Source organism: Hyaena hyaena, unplaced genomic scaffold, assembly GCF_003009895.1.
Source record: "Hyaena hyaena isolate Hyena2069 unplaced genomic scaffold, ASM300989v1 scaffold_202, whole genome shotgun sequence".
In the NCBI taxonomy this organism is placed as follows: Eukaryota; Metazoa; Chordata; class Mammalia; order Carnivora; family Hyaenidae; genus Hyaena; species Hyaena hyaena.
The window spans coordinates 926,205-951,163 of NW_024080832.1; the positions used below are offsets into that span (position 1 = coordinate 926,205).

At 49.9% G+C, this 24,959-nt stretch overlaps 1 protein-coding gene across 1 annotated transcript in view; it reads left to right on the forward strand.

Annotated features, from left to right (window-relative positions):
* Positions 1 to 8,745, forward strand: part of LOC120238184 (diphosphoinositol polyphosphate phosphohydrolase 1) — a 114,157-nt gene extending 105,412 nt beyond the window's left edge. Inside the window, exons 3-5 of the mRNA XM_039241809.1 lie at positions 390 to 434; positions 4,910 to 4,994; positions 8,019 to 8,745. Of these exons, the coding sequence (XP_039097740.1) occupies positions 390 to 434; positions 4,910 to 4,994; positions 8,019 to 8,197 (309 nt within the window). The 3' untranslated portion in view covers positions 8,198 to 8,745. The remainder of the gene's footprint in view (positions 1 to 389; positions 435 to 4,909; positions 4,995 to 8,018) is intronic.
* Positions 8,746 to 24,959: the final 16,214 nt, after the last annotated feature.

The following is a 24,959-nucleotide window of genomic DNA, read 5'->3' on the forward strand; positions in this document are numbered from 1 at the left end:
CCTTGCTGTCATGGGTCTTGTGTTCTAGCCTAGTCATCACTGTACCTCTGACACGTACACGGCTATCTGGCTCAAATTAGGCACTCAGCGTATTTGTTAAGTGAATGAATGAATCAACTAATTAATTTCTCAAAATATCTTCTGTGTGCCTTCATGGCCTTGATTATCTGCTACATCTGGCCAGCCTGACACAGGAGAGACGGGGAGGAGATTCGAGAAATCCTCCCTCCCCAGAGCACACCATGCTCTTAGCGGTGACACACGGGAAATACTGGTGACCCCCATAGACCTGGAGATCACCTAAGGCATGTCCTCTTGGTTTTCGATTCAGAATGAGACCAGCAATGTGAATGGTACTAATGCGTTACTTTTTCTTTTTCACTTTTCAGGCTGGAGTAAAAGGGACATTGGGAAGATTAGTTGGAATTTTTGAGGTAAGTCTGTTAAAATCTTTATGCAGTTGCTATCACGTTAGTAACCATGTATTATATACACACACATGCATATACATGTATCTACATGCGTATATACATATGTATACATACATACATATCTTTGACCTACTCCGTTGGGCTACTCTAACAAAACTGAGTGGCTTACAAACAATAAAAATTGATTCCCCACAGTTCTGGAGGCTAGGAAGTCCCAAGATCAAGGCACCAGCAGCTTCAGTGTCTGGTGAGAACCACTTCCTGGTTCATAGTTACAGGTTCTCCGGCTCTCTGCAAGCAGGGTATTCGTATGAAACCATTTGTAAGTCGAAACGATAGGAAGTGAATAAGCAATTAATTTACATGCAAACTTTTTTTTTTTTTTTTTTTTTTTTTTTTTTTTTAAGCATTACCAGAACCAAAACATAACCTCTCTCAGGCTTTTCTCATACCTCAGGACACATCTTGTTAACGGGTGCACAAAATGAGTCCAGGTAAAGCACGGATGTTCATAGCCTCAGTGCAAAGCCTCGGTGGCTTGATGAGGAAGTGCCGAGCGTAGCTCCCAGGGAAGGAGTTTGGGGTGCCGCTCTCCACGTTCCAGACGTGCGCTGCTGCTTCAGCGGCCCTCTGTAGCGTGAGTGCTAGTGGTTTTGCTTTTCACCTTTTTTTTTTTTTTCCCCCAAAAAAAGTCCTCTTCGGATTTCTTTCAGTGAGCAAAGACAGGTGCTGATGTAGGTCTTCCGTAAAAGCGAAGTGGCGTGCCTAGGACTTTTGAAGAGCAGCAAATACCTGTAGCTGTTTCTGTCCGTGTTCTCACATGGCGAAAGAGGGAACGTTACTCACTGGGGTCTCTCTTATCAGGGCCCCAGCCCCATCCATGAGGGTCAGCCCTCCTCACCTGATCACCTCCTGTTGGGAATTAGGATCTCAACCTCCAGACAAATGGAATTATTTGTAAGTGCAGGCACACCTCAGAGGCCCTGCACGTTCCATTCCACACCACTGCAGCAAAGCAAGTACTGCGAGAAGGCAGGTCAGATGTTTCTTTGGTTTTTGTCAGTGCATAGGAAGGTTATATTCACACAGCACTGTAGTCTATGAAGTGTATATATACACTTACAATGTCTATATGAATGTATCTATGTTAATTTAAAATACTTTATTGCTGGGGCACCTGGGTAGCTCAGTGGGTTAAACGTCTGGCTCTTAGTTTCGGCTCAGGTCATGATCTCACGGTTTGTGAGTTCAAGCCCCGCATCGGGCTTTGTACTGACAGCTCAGAGCCTGCTTTGGATTCTCTCTCTCTACCTCTCTCCCACTCACACACACACATGTGCTCTTTCTCAAATAAACTTTAAAAAAATCTTTTATTGCTAAAAAATGCTGACCACCTTGAGCTTTCATCAAGCTATAATCTTTCTGCTAGTAGGGGGTCTTGCCTCGATGTTGATGGCTGCTGACTGATCCAGGGTCATGGCTGCTGAGAGTTGGGACAGCTGTGGCAGTGCCTCAAAATAAGCTTGCTTCATCGGTTGGCTCTTCCTTTTGTGAACAATATCTCTGTAGCATGCAGTGCTCTTGGTTAGTGTTTTACCCAGAGGAGAACCTCTTTCAGAATTGGAGTCAGTCCTCCCAGACCCTGCCACTGCCTTAGCAACTACTTGTATGGAATATTCTGAATCTTCTGTTATCATTTCAACAGTCTGCATAGCATCTTCACCAGCACCTCAGGAAATCACTTTCTTTGCTCATCCATGAGAAGCAACCCCTCATCTGTTCAAGTTTGATATGAGCTGGGCACCTGGGTGGCTCAGTCAGTTAAGTGTCTGACTTCGGCTCAGGTCACAATCTCACAGTTCATGAGTTTGAACCCCACATCGGGCTCTGCACTGGTGGTGTGGAGCCTGCTTGGGATTCTCTCTCTCTCTGCCCTGTACCCACTTGTGCTCTCTTTCTCAAAATAAATAAATGGGGCACCTGAGTGGCTCAGTCAGTTAAGCATCTGAGTTCGACTTAGGTTGTAATCTCACAATTTGTGAGTTTGAGCCCCACATCAGGCTCTCTGCTGACAGCTCAGAGCCTGGAGCCTGCTTCGGATTCTGTGTCTTCCCCTCTCTGCCCCTCTCCTGCTCTCACTCTGTCTCTGTCTCTCTCTCTCTCAAAAATAAATAAATAGATAGAAAAATAAATAATAAAAATTTTAAATAAATAAAAGAAGGTATTATAAATAAGCAAATCAACAAACTTAAAAGAAAAGTTTGACCATGAGCTTGCAGCAAGAAGTCCCATCTTCAGGCTCCTTTCGGGTTCTAGTTCTCTTGCCGTGTCCACCATATCTTCACCTTCTTCCAAACACCTGTTCATGCTGATATTTTGATCTTTTTCCATGAATTGCCACTGTCCTTAGTGGCGTCTAGAATGGTGAATTCTTTCCGAAGGTTTCCAGTTTACTTTGCCCAGATCCATAAGAGGAATCACTATCTATGGCAGCTCTGGCCTTATGAAATATATTTCTTAAATAGTAAGACTTGAAAGTTGAAATCACTCTTTGACCCATAAGCTGCGGGATGGATGTTGTGTTAGCAGGCGTGAAAACATTACTCTCGGTGTCCTTTTCCCTCAGAGGTCTTGGGTGACCAGGTGCACTGGCAATAAATGCAGTAATATTTTGGAAGGAACCGCTTTTTTTCTGAGCAGGAGGTCTCAACAGTGGGCTTAAGATATTCAGGAAACCGTGTTGGAAACAGATACACTGTCATTCAGTCTTTGTTCCATTTATACAACACAGGCAGAGTAGATTTAGCAGAACTTTGAAGGGCCCTAGGATTTTTGGTGTGGTCATTGGGCACCATCTTCAACTTTGAATCACCAGCTGCCTGTAACCAGAGTCAGTGTGTCCTTTAAAGCTTCAAAGTCAGGCATTGACCTCTCTATAAAGAACTAGATGGCATCTTTCTCCAATAGAAGGTTGAAAATCTGTTGTTTAGTGTAGTTGTCTTCATGACTTATTTTAGCTGGAATCTTCTGGATAACGTGCTGCAGCTTCTACATCAGCACTTGCTGCTTCTCCTTGCACTGTTGTGGGATGGAGACGGCTTCTTTCCTTAAACTTCATCAACCAAGACTTTCTTCTGCAGCTTCCGCATCGCTCAGCCTTCATAGAATTGAGAGTTAGGGCCTGGACTGGGCTTTGGCTTAAGGGAATGCTGTGGCTGGCTTGATCTTCTGGCCAGACCAGTCACACTTTCTTTATATCAGCAATAAGGCTGTGTGGCTTTCTTGTCATGTCTGTTCACTGGAGTAACGCTTTTAATTTCCTTCAAGAGCTTTTCCTTGCGTCCACGACTTGGCTAACTGTTTGGTTCAAGCGGCTTAGCTTTCAGCCTTTTGTTGGCTTTCAACATGCCCTCCTCAGTGAGCGTGATCGCTGCTAGCTTTTGATTTAAAGTGAGAGTAAGAGACATGCAATTCTTTCTCTCCCTTGAACATTTCGAGGCCACTGTAGGGTAACTGATTGGCCTAATCTTAATTTTGTTGTGTCTCAGGAAAACGAAGACCCAAAGAGAGGGAGAATGACAGGGAGAGACCGGAAGGCCGGTCAGTGGAGCAGTCGGAGCAAACACATTTGTCAATTAAATTCACTGGCTTCTAGGAGTGTCATTTTTGGTGCCCCAAAGCAATTCCAGTAGTAACATGAAAAATTATTGATCACAGATCACCATAGGAAATATAATAATAATAATAATGAAAACGTTTGAAATACTGTGAGAATCACCAAAAGGGATAGGCAGGAAGTGAGCACTGTGGGGGAGATGGTGCCGATGGGCTTGCTTGGCGCAGCATTGCCAGAGACTTCAGGTCACAAAAAGCAGTAGCCGCGAAGCACTGCGTCATAGGGTGTCAGGAGGGCAGATACGTGTAGAGAAGACAGAAGGAGAAAGAAGGTCGAGTCGCTACAGCAGAGGCGGGAGGAACAAGGAAATAGGCAGGGGTAGAGGTTTGGAGGGAGGTGGAAGCAAGTGAGAAATCAGGAATAAAGACGAGCAAGGGTAGTAGCGGGGGAGACGCGCGCCGTCCTGAGCTTGCCTGCGCCGCCAGGACCCCGCCACCCACAGTCTCTTCTCCTCCTTGTGTTTTCGCGAGTTCAGTTTACTTGGTGCCTTTTGCTTGAGAGATCACAGACTCCCTTCTCGCAGCATTCCCGTGAAGTGGTACTGAGGGGAAGGGGAAAGAAAAAAGAGATTAAAGCCTGGGCTTTACAAGCCCAGCCAAAGAGCACAACCTTAAGTGCGAGTGTGGCCTGTTCTAAATAGGCCCTCTGGCCCTATGCCCTGTAGGATTGATTGTAGGACGATTGAAAGTGAAATCCTTGTATGTGAGCTCTCAGGACATGTGGCTAAGAGTGTGTTTCACCTAAGTAATCTCCGCTCTCTAAGGGGAAGCTCTCCCTCTGTCCTTCTCTCTTTGCCCTTCAGAACCAAGAGAGGAAGCACAGAACATATGTCTATGTGCTCATTGTCACAGAAGTGCTGGAAGACTGGGAAGATTCCGTTAACATTGGTAAGTTGTCCCCAGATAGCCTCCACAGCGCTCCCCGCAACGGGCCCAGGCCCACGGGTCATCACCCAGAACCAGATGTGAGCCTCATAAAAGGAGTAATAGAAGGCTGTGTTTGATGGAACAAGCATGTGCGTTTTGAACTCGTGAAAGTTAGTACTTTGAAACATTTAGAAGGAAGCTGATGTTGGGCACACGGTCAGCGGGTAGAAACATAGCATGTAAAAATAAGAAAAAACTGTTGCTGAAGTCAAACTGGACCCCCGTCAGCAGGTACCGGCCTTCCTCCGCAGTGCTAGGGCCACGGCTGGCCACGGAGCGCCCGCTGAGAGCGAGCCCCTGGTTGTTCCGTGCGATGCTGTTATTCGCGTGGTTGGAACAGCTGTTGGCTGGGGGGTGAGCCGCTCCCTGCAGAGTCCTTTTGTAGATGCGGGACGGCAGGAATAGTTTCCAGCTCTACTCCGGTTACCCTCTGGGTGCACCTGCCTTTCCCCTAAGGAGCCGTTTTCTCTGATCTCTCAAATCCCTATTGGATGTATATCTTGTGAACTAAAAACATAGGTGATCTAATGGCTCATGGTTTAATCTTTTGCCGCTGAAGGAAAGTATGTTCTAGAAAAGTATAACATTAATTTAAAGCCTTCTGTTATAATTGGCTAACGGATAAAACTCACTTGCTGAAACCTCTCCCTTTGTTGTGTGTATGTGCTTTGCCACCATGTCCTCCACACTGCTGATCCGGGCATCTCATGGCCCTTCAGCTTTTAGCGGCTTTGTATCTGGTAAGGATGCAGCATGCTTAAGTAAATAAATTTTTTTAAAAAGTTACTAAAAATAGACTCCTTGACAGTCAGTGCTAGGGCTTAAAAAGGAGACCGAGAGGAGTGTGGCGTGGCCCTGTCCTCAGAGCACTCTGTCAGGCGGGAGTCACACACTTGTGATAGGAATTTTCAAGGTACCATTGCTCTATTAATATCCAACAAGCCTTTCACCTTGTACTTCGGAGAACTGAAATCATGAAATACGCTAAAATACGGAGGGCAGACCTACAAGCCTTCCTTCCGATGAACCTTTTTCAAGTGGAAATTGAGATTTAAACGGACACCCCCGTGAAGGATAAGTGAGCTAGGGTACGTACACTCGGCTGATGGAATGTCACACAGCTGTTAAACATGTACTTGTGAAAGCTAACATACCACGGGACAGTGCTTGTGAATTGGTGTTGGTGAGTGAGGAAAGCAGGGTACAGACATACACACACAAATCAGAGCCACATTACATAAGGAATTTGAAATGAAAACAAAAACGAAGTACTGGCTTTCACCTGCAGAATTGGCAGTGATGAAAGACAAGGTTAGCGGTGCTGACGGGTGGGGTGAGAACGGCATCCCAGGGCGCACAGGTGGGACTGGGGCTCTGGCTGGTCTTTCTGGAAAGCAATTTGGCCTTACAGATCATGAGGCGGCCTTCAGAGTCCAGATGTTTTATTCTTACCATCTCAGTTCTAGACATCTTCCCCTGGGAGGTTAAAAGAAAAAAGAAACAGATAAAGGTTTTTTTTTTCCTAATTGTACCATGATTTATAATAACTAAAATTGCAGACAGTTGATGTCCAGTGATGGGGGTGTGGTTACATGAATGGCAGCATGTCCGTGCTGGATGTCACGATGTAGTGCAGCCATTCAATGTCATGTTCTTCGTAGCTTAGAAGAGCGCTAAGAGAAACAGCATGAAGTAAAAAAGGAAGTAATAACAACACTCATCATAAGCAAACTCTTAACAGCGTGTACTGCGTGCCAGGTCTTGTTCAAATTGCTTACATGTTAATCCTCACAAGTGAGATGGGTGCAGTGTCCCTACAGATGAGGAAAGGGGGCACAGCTCAGTATCTAGTGCGGTAACATGCCCCAGACTGAGTGTTCATTTGAGCCAGGGATGTATGTGATGGGAGCCTGGCCCCTTCGCTCCTGCATCCGTGTTTCCAGCCACACACTCTTACCAGAGCATCTCGGGATTCAGAGCCTCTTACAGCACGATCCGTTACATTGTCCAGCGCAGTGCCGTTTTCCAGTGTGATGAAGGAGAAGCAAAGGCACTAAGGTGTTCACAGTTGTCATTTCTGATTTATAATGTTACGGGTAATTTCCATATGCTTTGTACTTTCTTCCATTTTCCCAATTTTAAGCAGTCATCTTTTACTGTAAGAGAAAAACTAAAGGGTTTTAAAACTTAAATGGGGAGGGGGGGGAGAAAACAGACTGAAATGTTAATAGTGATGGTGTTATTTTTTAAAAATATTTTGTAATAGGGGCGCCTGGGTGGCTTAGTCGGTTAAGCGTCCGACTTTCGCTAGGTCATGATCTCGCGGTCCGTGGGTTCGAGCCCCGCGTCGGGCCCTGTGCTGACTGCCAGCTCGGAGCCTGGAGCCTGTTTCAGTCTGTGACTCCCTCTCTCTGACCCTCCCCTGTTCACGCTGTCTCACTCTCTCTCCTAGAAATAAATAAAAAAACATTAAAAAAAAACATTAAAAAAAAAATTTTGTAATATGTTGATACCTAACTCTTAAACAAAAATTTTAAATGAATATCTGATTACAAGGCAGCCATCCTAATAATTCTGGAAGCTGATGCTCATGTTGAGTTTTGCAGGAGACGGGGGGCACCAGCTGGGCTTCAGCGGGTACATGCAGGCCGAGCGAGGCCCAGAGGCCCAGGAATGCGGAGGAAACCGCGAGCAGCAGCTCCCGTTTCGCACCATTACCATCAGCTCATCCCTCTGCACATGTCCGCGTTGCACATGGTCTCTCCTGCAGTTGACGTCTGCAGGGTTTGAGGCGTAGGAAGCAGGCTTGCATTGTTCTTGTAAGAAAAGAGAGGAAGGAAAACCAGCTTTGTCATGTCCCGTCTTAAAGTGTCGCTAACTGTTGTTTTCGTGTTTTCATCTGCATTTTCTCCAGAGTTAGAAGATCAGAAACCTTCCGTTGCTTCCCTTTTGTACTGATTTCTCTCTCTCTCTCTGCCTCCCCAGGAAGGAAGAGGGAATGGTTTAAAATAGAAGAGGCCATAAAAGTGCTGCAGTATCACAAACCGGTGCAGGCATCATATTTTGAAACGTTGAGGCAAGGCTACTCGGCCAACAACGGCACCCCGGTCGTGGCCACCACGTACTCGGTTTCTGCTCAGAGCTCGATGCCGGGCATCAGATGACTGAAGGCTTCGTGTGAGAGGAATGGAAATTGGAAACTAGACTGGAGTGCAGATCTTCCCTCCCTTGCTCTTTTCACCTCTCCTCACAGGCCTCCTCTTCGAATAAGGCATGATGGGCAGCAGAGAAAGGGTTTATTGATGATGTTGCTGTTTGGTGTTAAGTGATGGGCTTTTTCTTCTCTTTTTATGGAGGGGGGCGGGGGTGGGGTATGTAATTTGTAAGTACTTTGGTGCATGATCGGTCCCTCCCTTTTCACACCCCTACGATCTTCTAAGGAGACAAGACAGCCTTCCCTCTGCCTCGGATTCTGAAGTGTTCCTGTTCGTCTCATCCCAGCCCTGGCCAGATAGTTTTCTTTGATTTTTAATTTTTTTTTTTTATTAAAAGGATACCAATATGAGATGCCACCTTTCAAGAATTTGTCCTGTACTGTGCTGTTCAGTCCAGTAGGTTGGTCACTTCCGCCGCAGGATACATTTATCTACACATTATATACTGGGCATATAATATGTAAATAAATGACTTTTAGAAGAGGAATTTAACTGTTTAATTTTTCACGGTTTGGTCTTGTTTTTTTAAAATTCGGGGTGCTTCTGGAACGGAGCGCCTCAGAGTTAATTTTCCTTTTTGTTTTTGATGCTAGTGGCTAGGTAAGTTCCCCTTTCCCCAGTCACTGACTGTAGTTTTGTAGGGTACGGAGAGTTGTGCTACCTCCGTAGCGCTCCTGGGACTCATGACCTTCTCTTCTCAAAGCTGTGTTTCCATGCCAAGAAAGAAACAGGAAGAAACCTATTTTCTTTTTTATTACCGAGCCGGGAGCAAATGGGCTTAGCTCAGACCTGGAGAAACAATGATAGAAATTGAATTCCTCCCTACATGTTGACAGTAGGGATTTGAACTGGATTTTTGGGATTACTTTCTAAAAAACTGGAGCATCGAGCCTTGTTTCTATCCTGCCGGTTGGAACGTTCTCCATAATGCTACTTCTTGCCGGCAGTGGCCTCTCTCCTTGCGCATACATGCCTTATACCATGCTGACCCGGATACTGTCCTTGTGCTGAAGCATCCGGCTGTCCTTGGCAGGTGCCAGCGTATAGTCCTGTCCCCCTCCTGGGTAACCACGTTAAGTTCCTGAAAAGTACGCAGGAGGAAAATTTAGGCGTTGGCTTATCTTTGTAACGTTACAGCACTGGGAACCACACCACGAAGCATGCACAGAAATATCAAATCTGTCTCCCACTGGGGTGCAGAAGGGCCATCTTCTGCTGCAAAGTTGTGTGGGAGAATGCTCCGTCATTTTCTAGAACAGCCACATCACGCGTTGTCTCCGCGCAGCTGTCGTGTTGGTCTTTGATTCAGGGTTCATGCTGGCTTCGTTTGCTGGTTGTGCTGTTTCACTGGGATGTGAGCAGATAAGGATCTTGAGATCGAGGGCTGGGCCTGGGAGTGGGGACGCTGATCAGTCCCTGGACAGGAGTCGTTGCTGTACTCGTAGTGGCATCTCCTTTGTCAAAACGTAGCCAAGATGTGAAATTAAAATCGTAGTTCTCTTTATTTGAAAATGCTAATAAATTCTCAAACATTGAAAAGTTTTGCTCTTCCCTCCCACCGAAAGAGATGGATATACCTGGTAGGCCTGTGTCATTTTGGGGGACATCTTTCTGTGAACTTGAAACTTTGCTGTCTGTTCTCAGTTTGCATCTTTTCTCCCCGTCTTTTCTTACCAATCTGACAAGTAGTGCCCACAGTTTCCTTAGGATACTGTCCTGCCCCTGGGGAAGGAATGGCCCTGGGGCAGGGTCCCCGTGGATAGAAGCAGCAGGGGATTGGAGTCTGAATACCAACTCGCTGTTCACGTGTCCTACCCAGCACCGAACGGACTGCTGCTTGTTGCCTGATGGACAGCATTCTAAGTTTCTGTCCAAAGAAATAAAGGAGGAAGTGAATTAAAAGTCAACTAAAGCACTGAGTGTAATCCAAAAACACATTCTTCCAACTAAATTCTGCCTTTAGATTATGGATTGAAAGTACTTCGCAGGAAAACAGTACTCCGGAAAAGGGAACTGCAGCGCGTAGTGATTTGTGCAGTTTTCAGTCATCTAAGGATGTTTTCACTGGGCTGGTGTCACAACACATTACCCTACTGGGCCCGCTCTGGATTGCTGTTGGCGTCGTTGGGTCAGGAAAGTGAACTGTGCCAAGAAGCATCTTTCGGTGACATGAATGGATCCTATTAATGCAGTTAACTGAGGAAATTGTGTTGATGCTTTCTTAACTCAAAAAAAGAGTCTTTGTCCAACCAGAATTGTTGAAACTGGTGCTATTTTCAGTTGCACTGGGATTCTGATGAGCAGGGACTAGTCTTTCCCCCTCCCTGGCACCATTAACAACACGGCTGTCTTCACTGGTGTGTGGTCATAGCCCTTTTGTGATCTACCGCTTAGACCCAGGGGTGCAAGAGCCTTGGTACCTCCCCAGAGAAATCAAGGAGAAGCAAAAGGAAGCACACAAATCCTACTTTTAGAATCTTTGACACTGTTTTGCCATGAATTCTGCAAGCAGTCGCTGACTCAGGCTCGACAGAAACAAGATCTTGTGTACAGGGCAGGCCTAAAGTCTCTTCCTCACAGCGAATTTGCATGTCCTAGATTCTGGTTATTACTGGGGCAGCCATCACAGCCTGCCATGCTCAGGACAGAGAAGGATAGCATTGCATGTTTTTAAATAAACCTTTGTTTTTAGCTTATGAACTTGCAGCCCTTGGGGCCACATCTGTGAGGTCATGCCATCCTTTTGGACCAGGTCTCTCTGTGTGTGTGTGTGTGTGTGTGTGTGTGTAAGAGAGAGAGAAAGGCTACCAGGAATCAGCTGTATTTGATTTTTTTGTAGCCTTCTGTGTAGCCCATGAAACCGGAGTCTCGGTTTTCCCCCTGCAAACATAGGATGGAAAAGTTAATGGGTTGACAGTGTTTTCACAAGCATCTGTGGCCGCATCTGTCCTGAGCAGAGAGGGCTGTCGGGGCCACTTGGAGGGATCACAGAGTGTGGGAGGCTCACCCCCTCTGGGGCTGCGGAAGGGCTGGGAGGCCGCTTCGCTGCATGATTTCCGGCCTCCGTGGGGTGCTGGCAGGTAGGCACCCGAGGCCTCAGTTCTCTTGGCCTCTGGGGAGCAGAATGGGGCGCTGCCCTCCGGGAGCATTTTGCAGCAGTTTTGTAAGTGTGTTGCTGCACAGTCAGGTTCCATTGTGACAGATATTGTCGGTTTTGATGTTAGGAGCCAGTCTCTTAGACTTGCTTAAAAGAAAAAAAAAAGTTGCACACAGGGCCCTTCTTCCTTCCTCCTCCCTCCTCCTTCCTCCTCCTTCCCCTTTCTCATTTCTACAGCCAGTGCTCATTGGAGGCCCCCCTGAACCTTGTTAACCAGGGGAGAACCCGATCTTCTGCCGGACCCGGCTGTGCGTTTCACACGTCGTACATGTCATTACGGGCTTGTTATTTCCATCTAGTGCTGCATTCATACCTTTGTTGGGCTCCCCAGCTGATCTGTTTTTAAGACTTAGCCTGAGCCACGTTCTTTTGTTTTCTGTTTTTGTTTTTTTAGTTCACAAAGAGGATTTAGTAACCACAGCACGGTTTTTGCCACCACTGTGTGATTTTTAGTCTTTCCGAAGTGTTCTCGACATCCAACCCAGTCAAAAGAAAATTTAAAGTTAGAAGAAGCCCCTGGAGAAGCCTTTGCAGCGGGTTGTATTTCTGCTTTAAGAGACGTGAGGATTAGCTCTAATTGATCATTGAGCCTTGTCCTGGTCCCGTTTGCATTTCAAAAAATAATCTATGTCTTTACAACAAATAGATGTGTTAACGCAAGCCGCTCTGGGGAGAGGAGATTATTTAATGGTGATTACATAATGCAGCCGCCCTTGCGCTCGTTCTCGAAACTCAAAAAGAGGTCAGGCCTGGAGCTATGCAGGTCATACTGCCCAGTCGAGGTGACAGGCATTTCTTCTGAGCCCTGCTGGGATGGAACCTGCCTCCCCAAGGCTGTGGGAGTCTTCCAGGCTGTGCAGCTGTCCATGCTGGTGACCTCAGCCTTGATCCATCCAGGCACCCGTCTCCCATGGAGTGGGCGGGGAAGCCCCCAGGGTCAGCCTCTGTCTGCCGGGGTGAGCCTTGCAACAGAGACCTCACCATCCCAGAAGGGCTGTGTTTTCCATGTCACTTTAGATGTCACCTAAGCTGGTGAGACATTTGAGATTTTCAGGTAGTAAATTGGGAAGCGTTGGCCGCGATCCATAAAAGATACTGCTGCCTGTATATTAGGTGACGGCAGGTCACCACAGGCCCTGGGAACCGAGAGGTTTTAGGCAGACTCTTCTTTGGAAGCCAGCTTCCTCCTCCTCCTGCCTGTAAAAGGGCAGTTTCACGTTTTGACCACATTTTCGCATCAGCTGATAACCCTTCAGGGACGAGAGAAGCCTAATCAGAACATCTGAGAAGACGATACCTCTTGCCTTCAGATTGATCGAGTGGTTTGCCATCCTAGTCCCCTTAAACATTAATAAGTAAGAGAAGGAAAGAATGTCGCGTGGTGTTGATTCGGACACACTCCTTGAGCTGGGCCAGCAGTCAGGTGATTTTGTGAGTCCGCACAGGAAGCTTTCGAAGCAAAAGAGGCAGCCTCTCCCCGAATGCTTTGTTTACAGTGATGATTCGGTGAGCTGCTAGCCGTCTTGAACAAGGCCATTGTCCCACTTGGAGGGGAGCGCAGAGGGAGTCCGCATTCCCTCCGAATTCACCACACAAGGGATTCTGCGGGAGAAGAAAGTGCCTCTGGCCAAAAAAGTAAGATTAATATCCGAAAGGTGGACTCACATTGCTTCTGTTCCTTCTGTTCCTCCGGCAATCAGTTGTTTAATGATTAACTCTGGGTTTCCTTTGGTTTACGTTCTCGGTTCTTAACCCTGAACGGGGCCCCAGGAGCACCAAAAAAGGCATCTGAAACGCTGGAGATAGGCTTTAAAGATACAAAAACAGCAGCATTGCCCTTTTGCAGGTTCATCGCCGTCTCCATAAGCCCCATGTCCTTCCGTACGCACTGCAGCCCCACCGGGCACGGAGACTGCATCATCGCTGGGTTGAGGAACATTAATTCTGGATCTGGAACAGTCACGGCTAAATTGCTTACCGTCTGTGGAAGCTGTCTGTGGGCATACGTTTCAGAGAGCATTGCAACAGTAGAGTGAAATTGTTCTGGGCTTGGGGTCCCTGTCAGGCATTTGGATCAAAATTGTCAGTCTTTGGGCCTTCTCAGGAAAAAAAGAAAGATGCCTACTTCCCAATGCTGGGCCTTGAGACTGTGCCCCCCTCCCTAGTGTGGGGCGAAGTGGCACCTCCAGGAAATCCTTCTTCCAGTGAGATTGTCCATAAATCCTTACGGGACTTTTGAGCCATAATCCCAATACAAACCTGTCTTTCTGAGCTCTCTGATGCCCCACTGAGAATGGGAAGCTAGAGCATCTAACACATCCTTGTAGCCGCTTTCACCTCTTTATTGTCCTGTTGAGGGGGGGGAGCTTTTCAGGGTTACCCCTTGGTCTTTAACCTCTGGTTCATTGTGGACAAAATGTGTCACTAGCAAGTGATCTAAAGAAGACCTCTTATTCTGGTTCTCCGAGTCTGGCAGCCGGACGATATGCCGTAAGCCAGGGGAGGTGGAGGCTGATTGCCAAGACTCCCAGGAAGCAGAGTGGTCAGGTCCACAGCGAGCCTCCCCGGCGGGGGGGGGGGGGGGGGGGGGGTCTCAAGTGAGGTCTTGGAGAATTCCAGAGTGTGGAAATGAAGGAAGGAGCTTCGAGAGGAGCAGCAGGCCTCTGGGCCACAGTGTGCAGATGCGAACCTTCCCCTTTGCCGCCTCCCACGTGCCTGCGTGCTCTTTGCTCCGAATCCAGGGGGGGGGCCCTCCTCTCCAAACTCTAATTTTGCTTCCATTGTGGTTAGCCTCCGAGGACCTCACCCTTTCACTCCCCCCTGCGAATGGACGTAGATGGGGTGTTCGCATAGCCCAGCAGCACAGTTGTATTTTGTTGTTAGAGAAACAGTTGGTCCACTCGCTTATAAAAGAGAGACGGTGTATGGTGCAGGTTTGTAAATATCAGCTCTGTTTTTATTGCTTCACTGTCTGAAAGCTTTCAGCCTGGTTTACAAAGAAAAGACAGATGGCTAGAATAAGTAAAATTTAACTAACAGCTGTATCTTAAGAGAGACCGCTACCATTTTGCCATGTGCTTAAAGAAGTCAGGAGTATTTGAGGATGTTGGGGGCTGTTGTAAAGCAGGTGGCTCGGGCCTACCCGAGTGTTTCTGAGAGAGGGGACGTGGAAGCCCCTTAGTAGCATCTTTATATTTGCTCTGGCCAGCACCGCCTTTATCTCACGGACCCTGTCTCCCATCCTCTCCAATGACCTTGCTAGGGGACGGGCCCTGAGGAGGCAGCGAGGCCCCGGCTCTGTTTGTTCGGCCGCAGGATGTGGCCTCCAAATGGTACGAGGTTGGTTTAAGAGGCATCCTCACTACAATTCCCTCCACATCATTCATCTACCTTCAGCGGCCAAAAGGCTAAAATCCCCGGGACCATTCCGACTGTAAAACAGGTGAACTAGATGGGCTTTTTTTCCTTTCGCAAGTGTATTGTCCAGATGCAGTCCCCCTTCGGCCAAGTTCAGCAGGTATTTCCAGGGAACCCCTTAAATTGAGGTAAGCAGCCAAGGTGTTTTGAGTTTTTTCCCCAAAGGACAGTCTTTATCTGTTCCTCGTAGTGCTCATACATTTTAGCTTAATCTTAAAAGGTCAAGTCTAGTAACATCTCCAGAACTGAGACGAGAGCCAGGGACCCGTGGCCCCAGGGACCAGTCCCCTGGGGGACCCCACATGCTCAAACCCCACTGCTCCGATCCCACCACAAGTCTGCTACTGACCCCTTCCATCAGGGCCAGCCAGAAAAGCAAACAACTTCTTCCCATCATTAAGTCCCCTAGTCCCCCGGTGACCATTCTGGAGAGTGAGTGTGTGTCACCTGCCTGGGCGGCATGCCTCCTGTTTGTAGAAAGGGTACAAGGTGGAACATCCAGTGGGCTGAGTACTCCTGGCCTTGGGGAGCCTGGCAGACGTGACCCCAGCGAGCTCAGCCAAACTGAGGAAACCCAAGGAACAACACTGGTGTGGGAGGAGGGGTTGGGACCTGGCAGTGCAGCATGTGACACTGGGGTTTGGAACCCTGTGACCCCTCCCCCACTGCAGATGCACCCCAGGACTTAGGAGCTTCTAATCCACGGGTGCATGGTCTTCCTTTCCTTTTCTTGTTTGTTTCCAAAACAGCCTTGCTTGGTATTGCGTGGAAAGTCCAATCTTCCTGCCCACTTGGGGCCACTGGCCTGGCCTGGGCCTGGCCCCTCCCCCAGTATCTTTCTAGCACTCGTAAGCCAGACCCATGCAGTGCCCGGAGAAGAGGAGCTGAGAGGAGTGGAATTTGGTCCAGAGAAGGTGCCAGATACCAAATATTCTGGCTTCCTCTTCTCAAGGAGGGTGTTCTTAGGCTCCCTTCACACCTCTCTCTCCTGTGGGTACCGTCGGGTTGTGGAGGAAGGGCTGGAAAGAAAGGGAGCTGTGCCCAGCCGGCCCAGGCTGGGGTCTGAGACAGGTACACAGCAGATGGGAATCCCACCTTCCCCCTTTAACAGCTGGCCCATCCCATATAACCGTTCGCCTTTACTAAAGCATCTGCTTCTGTGCTCCAGCAACAGAGGACAGACCGGCCCTTCCCTGCAGTCCGGATAGAGCTTCGGTACCTGCCCTGGGGTTCCACCGTCCCCGCAGCCCAGTCCGTTTTGTAAAAGCAGTGCTTAAGCCTGTGAGCGTGCTGTTCCTTTCTCTGTGTCAGTTTCCTTCCATTTGAGCTGTGTAGGAGGGAAGGGCGTTGGAATTGTAGGTTGTAATCTTGTGCCAACCAATAAAAAGCAGTATTTCACACACATCCCTGCTCAGTGTCTGGTCTCTTCTTTCTCGAGGTTTTCCTTGAGTCCTTCACATCAGCCTTTGGATTTTACCCCCACTCTCTGCTGAGGTTTTGAGAGTCCCCCTAGAGGTCACAGGTGGTCCTGTCCACAGGAGAAGTGAATTGGGAGAAGCCCACAGCCGGCAGTGAGACTCAGCACTTTGGTTCCGGCCGCCCTGCTGGGAGGCACCCAGGGAGACTCAGAGGGCCTGCCCCCCCCCCAGGCCAGCGAGGCTCTCCTACCTTACGAGCCTCTCTCTAAGGCCCAGAGAGGCGGGCCACATCCCAGAAAGTACGAGAGTACGGCAGGAAGTTGCTTCCCTGTGCTTCCTTGTGCGGGAGCAGGAGTTGGGTGCCGTAGGGTCAGGAAGCCTTTATTTCAAGGACCTTGTGTCCTGTCCTCCCCAGGGACTTTGGTGGGGCTGGAGACGACGGGGTGGGCTGAAGGGCTAGAGTCGTGTTTGGACCATGTGACTTGCAGGCAGAGGAGAGGCAGGAGGTCATTGGTGGGAGGGCAGCATGGAGTAACCTTGGGAGGCCAACGAAGAACATTTTGAGCCGTCATGAAAAACAGAGCACGATGATGCCAGGTGACGAAAGACCACGAAAGCCAGGCCGAGGAGTTTGGCTGCGTACGTGGGAAGCGTTCCCTGAGCAAGATAGTCCTGTGATGTCCGCCACATTCGAGGCGCAGGCAGCCGCAGGGGGTTGGAAGCTCGTGTGCGATGCCGAGCCCATGAGGTGATCCGGGCTCAGGGAGTGGACGAAGCTGGGCGTGAAGAGGGGCTGCGGAAGCGAGACTGTGCAGCATGTCACACTCAGACAAACACGGCCGTCCCGGGGACAGGCTGGCTTCCTGGGCTTCTGGGGGCGCCACCCCTGGCCACGTTTTGTAAGCCGGCAAACCTGATGTAGTCCGTGTACCCAGAGGGTCGCCACCAGAATGCGACTCACACAGACCTCAGTCAAAAGAGACTGAGCGGGATACGCCTGGACGGCAGTTGGCTCTTCTATACAATGACACATGCCAAACCAAGTGAGCCTGGTTAGTGCCGTGGCTGTCGGGGCGGGGGGGCGGGGGGGGAGCGACGGGCCCAAACTAGGCAGGATGCTGGTTACTGAACGATGACAGCCTGGTGACTTGATCCCACCAAGGGCACACACCCTATCAGTCGGCCAGGGCGCCCTGTGCCCCGAAACTCCCGATTCTGCAGGCCTGCCTTGTCCACCCTGGGACGATCACCCCTCCTTTACCAAAGGAGTCCCCCTTCTGCCAGAGTTAGTGGCCGTAATGAGGCCGGACACGAGGGAAGTGCTGTGCTTAACAAGACTACCAGATGGCAACCTCGCATTGGGATCTGGGCTTCCGGAACGCTCCGCTCCCCCATGTCCGATTATGACGGGCCGTTGTGCAGGTGTCCCGCCGCCATCACGTGCACACACGTTGGTTGCTCCTCACCCTCGGAGGGCAAGTGCACACGAGGCTTCCCTTGCCGCAGCCCAGTCTCCCGGTTGCCTGTGGGACTTGCAGGAAGACGGAGGACAGAGGAAGAGGGAGGTCTACACAGTCCCCAGAACTCTGGGCATGGGTGAGGGGAGGAAACCCGCTCAGAGGGCAGCAGTGCAGCTCTGACTGCCGGGGCCAGCGCCGGGGACACGGTACCACGGGCTGCGGTGCAATCCCCACGCCCTTTGTTCTGCTGGGCGGCAGCGCTGACCATCCAGGCCGGGCTTCAGCTGGCACGGTTCTCGCTCCTCCCCCGGGCCGGCTGGCTCGCATCCTCTCTGGAGACCTGAGAATCGTGCCCAAGAAAGCCTGGCGTTGTAGACCGGGGGCTTGTTTGCTTACCGCTTTCAGTCACATTTGGGCTGTGAAAGGCTTCCACCCAGCTAACAGCGTCTGAGGAGGCAGCCACGTGGTTCCATGTTCTGTGTCCTGAATACCAGCAACGTGCTAAACCCAGGACACACCGTCCTCACAGAGGCACCTGCTTGGGTGACAGATGGCATGAAATAGGAGAGGTGACAGCCCGGAGAGGTAAGCCATTAGAGGTGGGGTGAGAGGGGACGAGGGTGAGGGCTCAAGCAGGAAGACCAGAGCAGGGTGGAAAAGAGGAAGGGAGGGGGGCTCCCGGGGGGCTCAGTGTAGCGTCCGACTTCGGCTCAGGTCGTGATCTCATGTCTCATGGGTTCGAGCCCCGTGCCCCGCGTCGGGCTCGGTGCTGACAGCTCAGAGCCTGGAGCCTGCTGCAGATTCTGTGTCTCCCTCTCTCTCTGCCCCTCCGCTGCTCGTGCTCTGTCTTTCTGTCAATCACAAATAAACATCCAAAAAATAAATAAAAATAAAAAAGGGGAAGGGAGTCAGAAAAGGGAAGAAAGTCATACTTCAAAAGGCTGCCTGCTATAATAGAACGAGTGTTGCAATTAGACCAGGGTTCAGGTCTGCTCAGCGGCTGACAGGCTCTGTGATCTTGGACAAGTTACTATCCCTGCCCCCTCCTAATTGGTGGGAGAGAAGTCTCCTTTTTGTGGCTGTTATGCGCCTTCAGTAAGTGAAGGCGTGTGTGTACAGGGCGCCCGGGAACTCAGTCAGTTAAGCATCCGACTTCGGCTCAGGTCAGGATCTCGTGGTTCACAAGTTTGAGCCCCGCATCAGGCTCTGGGCTGGCAGCCTGGAGCCTGCTTCCAAGTCTGTGTGTGTCTCTCTCTGTGAGCGGACACCTGTTTGGGAATCGCCGAGGGCTGTGCCAAGGTCACTAAGTCACAGCAGAGAGACATAATCATGACGAAGTGACTAACTTCTTCCCAGAGGAGCCATCATCTGGGGTTCAGAGGGCCGAAGGACCTCTCAGCTGGGGGGACGGCACGTGCAAGGGGAGGCCCTGGCACCACGCGCGTGTAACCGCAAGTTGGCGGAGGCTGGGACATGATATCGATAGTGAGCAGGGAGGAGGGAGAGGCAGGAGGGGCCGCAGGAGAGGTCAGCGGGGGGCAGGTGGCTTGGCAGGCCGTGCGAACTTTACTCCGCGTGACTGGGAAGCCAACAAAGGATTTAAAAAGGAGCAGTGGCTGCATCAGGGTGGCCACTTGAGAACGATGACACTACCGTCTACCGGGTGGCCCTTGTGTTCCGGCCTGTAGCCCCGGGCGGTGTGTTCCTGGCCTTACGTTTCGTCCCTGCGTTCCTGCGAGGCGTGGGCCCCCTAGCATCACCATTGGATGGTGAAGGGAGCGGAGGCTTAGGGAAGCAAGCTGCTTTTGAAAGGACCTGGGCAAAGTAATTCAAAAAATCACAAGGTAAAATGCCAAGGGCGTCTAAAGACAATTGTGAGGAACGGGAGAACTCAGGACTACACGGAAGTCCTGTGTTCTGTCAATAATAAGAGCATGTGACTCTTGATCTCAGGGTCGTGAGTTCGAGCCCCATGTGAGGGTAAAGATGACTTAAACCTTCAAAAAAGGGAAATCAGAAGATTTCAGGGGCGCCTGGGTGGCTCAGTCGGTTGAGCGTCCAACTTCAGCTCAGGTCATGATCTCGTGGTTCACAAATTCAAGCCCCGAGTCAGGCTCTGTGCTCAGAGCCTGGAGCCTACTTCAGATTCTGTGTCTCCCTCTCTCTCTGCCCCTCCCCCACTTACGTTTTGCCTTTCTTTCTCTCCCCCCCGCCAAAAATAAATAAGCATTAAAATAACTTTTTTAAAGATTTCATACAGGGCCAACCTGAGTGGCTTAGTCAGTTAGTGTCCAGCTCTTGATTTTATCTCAGGTCATGATCTCATAGTTCATGAGATCAAGCCCCCGGACATCAAGGAGCCTGCTTGGGATTCCCTCTCCCTCCCTGCCTCTCCCCTGCTTGCTCCCTCTGTCTGTCTCCAAAGAAATAAATAAACTTTAAAGGAAAGAAGACTTCATATAGAGATATAGTAACTAAAACAATGTGATCGAGAAATAAATGAGAAAATAGAACAGAACAGGGGACCAAGAAACAGACCCACGCACAGGCAGTAGTCTGTGAGGAGCGGAGGAAGCCTGCACCTGTGTGAGGAAAGGCTGGGTCCTTCAGTACACGGTGTGGGAACAACTGACCAGCCCAGTGGAAAAAAAAATAAAATTAGCTCCTTACCTCACAACACACACGAAAATAAGTTCACAAATGCATAAAATGAATGCATTTTAGGATAAAAATAGAAGTTCAGTAATAGATCTCGGGTCACCCAGGTAATAAATGGAGAAGCTGTATGGCGGCAAGCCCAAGGGGTCCGGTGCCAGACCCTCCTTGCCCGCCCAGGAGTGCTGTGTCCGGGTCCCTGGAGAGCGTAAGACGGACCAGTGCAAGCAGACGCTGGAGGTAGGGGAGTGGGGAGTGGAGGCTGGATGTGCAGCTGGTTCCACGCACGTTATGTGAAGGATTACAGGGGAAGCAGAGGGAGGGACCCTCACCATATCCCCCTGACTCAGTCAACAGATTGGGCACTGGTGAGGTGCCAAGCCCCTGCCAGGCGCCCGTGTGAGAGACGCCAGCAGAAAGTCCGCAAACGTTTAACGAGGGTACGTAGGTGGTCGTGATAGTGGGTAGGTGTGAGAAGGATAAAAATAAGCCAATAGCAGGGGATCGTTGCATGGTAGGGCTGGGAGGATTCGGGAGATCATCTGTCCAGGCCTCTTGTTTTACAGATTGGGAGACAGGCACTGTGAGAGGGGACTTTTCTCTCTTCGCACCAGTATTCTTCTTGAAACCCTGAGCAAAGAATACAGCTCTCTGGATGTGCTGTAAATAACTAGCTCCTCTGTCTCTCTTGGCATGAAATTATCTTTTTTTACGTTCATTTATTTTGGGAGAGAAACTGTGTGTGAGCAGGGGAGGGGCGGAGGGAGAAGGAGAGAGAGAATCCCAATCCGTGTTGAGAGTGTGGACCCCATGCAGGGCTCGATCCCATGAACCGGGAGATCGTGACCAGAGCCGAAATCAAGAGTCAAACACTTAACCGACTGAGCCCTGAAATTAACTTGTTTTCCACTGGTCACCCTGCTCTGGCCACCAGACACCATTCAGCCGGTGCCAGGTCTGACCCTGTTCATCACTTCATCACTCACTCATCCAACCATTATTTATTTCCATCTTTTTGGTCCCCATGTTCTTCCCTGAAGCCTTCCTATAGAATCCCATCCCTGAATTAACCCATTCATCCCTATCTGTCCCTGTGCACGAGCTGAGCCTGCCCAGGGAAAACCGTACACTGTGGGGTCGCCATGGACTCATGTCTCCCCTCCACCGAGCCTCCAGCGCCACCCACCAGTGGCCAGCGACTGCCACAGTGACAAGTCCAAAGGCCACTTTCTTCTCATCTGACTTCACTGACCCTTCCATCTCCCACTGATGTCCCCAGCAATACTTCTGATTCTCCTCCTACCCATAGCTTTCAGGGTATGGAGCTTTCCAACTCCTTAGATTAGCACTCAATATCCGTTGTGATTTGGCCCCTGCCCACCTCCGCAGTGCTCTCTGCAGGAAAGATCTCTCAGATTCTCTCCCGTAGGTAGGGTTGTGGAACTCCTCGATATGCGCTCCTTCTGAAGGGACCTTCTAAGGCAGGGACGGTACCTCTGTATCCTTGGTATCCAGTAAAGTGCTTCAGAGCAGGTACCTGGGTAATGTAGGCTGGAGGGAGCAAAGAGCCAAATGGTACTTTGGGAACGTCCACAACAGAAGGAAACATATGCCTAATGTCACCCTGTACCCTAGTCGACACCACCATCGGCCACACACGTGCCCTTCACTTTTCCCCAAACCTGGAAAGAAGCCAATGGTGCCCTGTCCTCAGGGATCTGGGGAGGGAGAAGTTCAGAGCAGGGGCAGGAGGGAGCACCATAGTAGTCTCTTCCCTTTGGGACAAAGACGATGTTCCACCAGCGTAGCACTCGCCAAGGCCCCTTCCCCGGCTCTTTCTTCCTGCCTTGAGTTTGCAGCTTGGAAGGAGAGAGGGGAAGGGGCTTCTTCGGGGGGAGGAATACCCCAGTTCCTGCTATTCCCCGTATCTCTCAGCCCAGGATCCTGTGAACCTACGGCAGGACCCAATGGAAGGCTGGGTCCTGTGTCTGGCCCAGCAAGGGAAGCCAAGCAGGGACTGAGACCTGAGAAGGGCTGGGCACTTACGGGTATTTGCAGACTGAGGGGTGGAGTCAAGGGTAACCTAGGTTACTTGTAGGGGACTTGACTTGAGAACGTGGAGTGGACCAAATTATGTAGCAGTTAATATGACTTGACCAGCTTACCCCCAGCACTCTCCCATCGGTTCAAACACTTCCTTGAACACCTACTGCCTACACAGGGCTGGGGCTCAGGGCCTTGACCTTCACCTACACCCTGAGTAGGGGGTGCTTTGATCCCTGCTTCATTGTTGAGGGAGCTGGAGCCTGGAGGAAGAGTGAAGACAAGAGGAAAAATAGATTGGGTGAAGGTCAAGTTCAGAAGGTGCAGGAAAGCTGGAGGGAAGCAAAGAGCTTGCAGGTCAGGCCTCTGGTGGTGTCAGGGGCTGGCCGGTAAAAAGTGGCCTCCAGCCACCCCTTCCTTCTGATGCATTTGAAGACCCACGTAGTCCCTCCTGTAATATCCTTTCAGGATATGCAAGCCCAGCCCCGGGGCTCCTGATGGGCCTCCACCTGCTGGCCTTGGCTGCTGGGCTTTGGAAGGAGGCTGAGCATCCTTGCTGATAGTTACAGACAAATCACCCGGGTGGAAGTCGGCCTCTGCAGTTTGGGGGTCTGGGGGGAACCATCAGGGAGGAGCCTGGGCAGTCGAGGCAAGCTCAGGGCTGGACCCAGGCAGGAGACCAGGGAGGGAGGGGCCTGGAACTTCCAGCAGTTTCTGCGAGGACCCGGAAGTGGAAGGAGCCCCAAAACAACAAAGAGAGATAGCCTTGCTCCGAGGCCCCATGCCTCACCTCCTCAGACCGCCAGTGACATCACAATGGCAGGAACTGGGACTGTGGGGACCTTCTGCCTCAATCCCACTGGCTGGGGCCGAGGCTGACCCCGCTCTTCTGGCCAGTGTCTTCTCAGAAGCTCTTCCTCCACTCCTCCCTCCTTCTGGAGCTGGCCCCCTGCTCCTCCGCCTGGGGGAGACCCACAGGCTTCTGAGCGACTTGGAAGAGCTGTAGTAAAGCACAGAGGTGCGAAAACAGAGGGGCTTCAGGCAGAACACCAAGGAATTTAACAAAAATAAGGGGGCCAGTGTGAGAAAAAAGCCTGGAAGGAAGCACCCTCTGGAGCTGGGAGTATGAGTACATTTTTTCTTCTTTGTTATGTTGTATATTCTCCAACTCTTGCTCGTAATTTGTTTTTGCAGGGAGAAAGGAAAGAGAGTCCCTTACCCTTAAGGAGCGTTTAATTATTTACCTAATGTTTAGCACTTCTATGTTATTTCCTCCAACCAACCAATAATCTTATTTATGAGATGGGTATTATTAACTACGTTTTGGAGTGAGGGACTCTGAGATTTCATTGTGGTGAATGACTGACTCAAAGGCACAATAGTGGCCTGTGGTCTGTTCCAGAAACTGTTCTGTGTATACTTGAGAACAGTGTATGTTCTGTTCTTGGGAGGAGCGTTCCATAGTCTATTAGGTCCAGTTGGTTTCTAGTGTTTCTCAAGTACTCTATTTCCTTACTGATCTTCTGTATAGGATATTCTGTCCATTATTTGTTTTAATGTTTATTTATTTATGAGAGAGTGCAAGCGAGGGAGGGGCAGAAAGAGGGGGACAGAAGATTCCAAGCGGGCTCTGCGCTGATGGGCTCACAGCAGCAAGCCCAAGGCGGGGCTCAAACCCACTAACTGAGAGATCGTGACCTGAGCTGAAGTCGGACGCTCAACTGACTAAGCCACCCTGGTGCCCCCGTCATTATTGAAAGTAGGTGCCTGGGTGGCTCAGTCGGTTGCGCGATTTCAGCTCAGGTCATGATCTCACGGTTCGTGGGTTGGAGCCACCCCCCACTGGGCTCTGTGCTGACAGCTCAGAGCCTGCTTGGGATTTCCTCTCTCTCCTTGTCTCTCTGCCCCTCGCCAACTCTCTCTCTCTCTCAAAATAAGTAGGCTTAAAAAAATAAGTAGGGCACTGAAGTCTCCAACTATTACTGTAGATGTGTCTGTTTCTCCTTTTACTTCTGTCATTCTTTGCTTCATATATTTTGAGATTCTGTTGTTTGGGACATATAAATTGTTAAAACTTCTTCATGAATTGATTCTTATATCAATATGTAATGTCCTCCTTGGTCTCTTGTAATAGTTTTTATTTCGCATCTACTTTGTCTAGTATCAGCATAGCCCCCCGGCTGTCTTTTGGTTACTCTTTGCACGGAATATGTTCTTCCATCCTTTTGCACACATCTTACTTGTGCCTTTGGGTTTAATGTGAGTCTCCTGTTAGCAGTATATACTTGGATTTTTTTTTTTTAATGTTTTATTTCTAGGAGAGAGAGAGAGAGACAGTGTGAGCAGGGGAGGGTCAGAGAGAGAGGGAGTCACAGACCGAAACAGGCTCCAGGCTCCGAGCTGACAGTCAGCACAGAACCCAACACGGGGCTCGAACCCACGAACCGCGAGATCATGACCCAAGTGAAAGTCGGACGCTTAACCGACTAAGCCACCCAGGCGCCCCTATACTTGGATTTTTAAAAAATATTGTTGACCATTTTGAAGTCTACAGTTCAGGG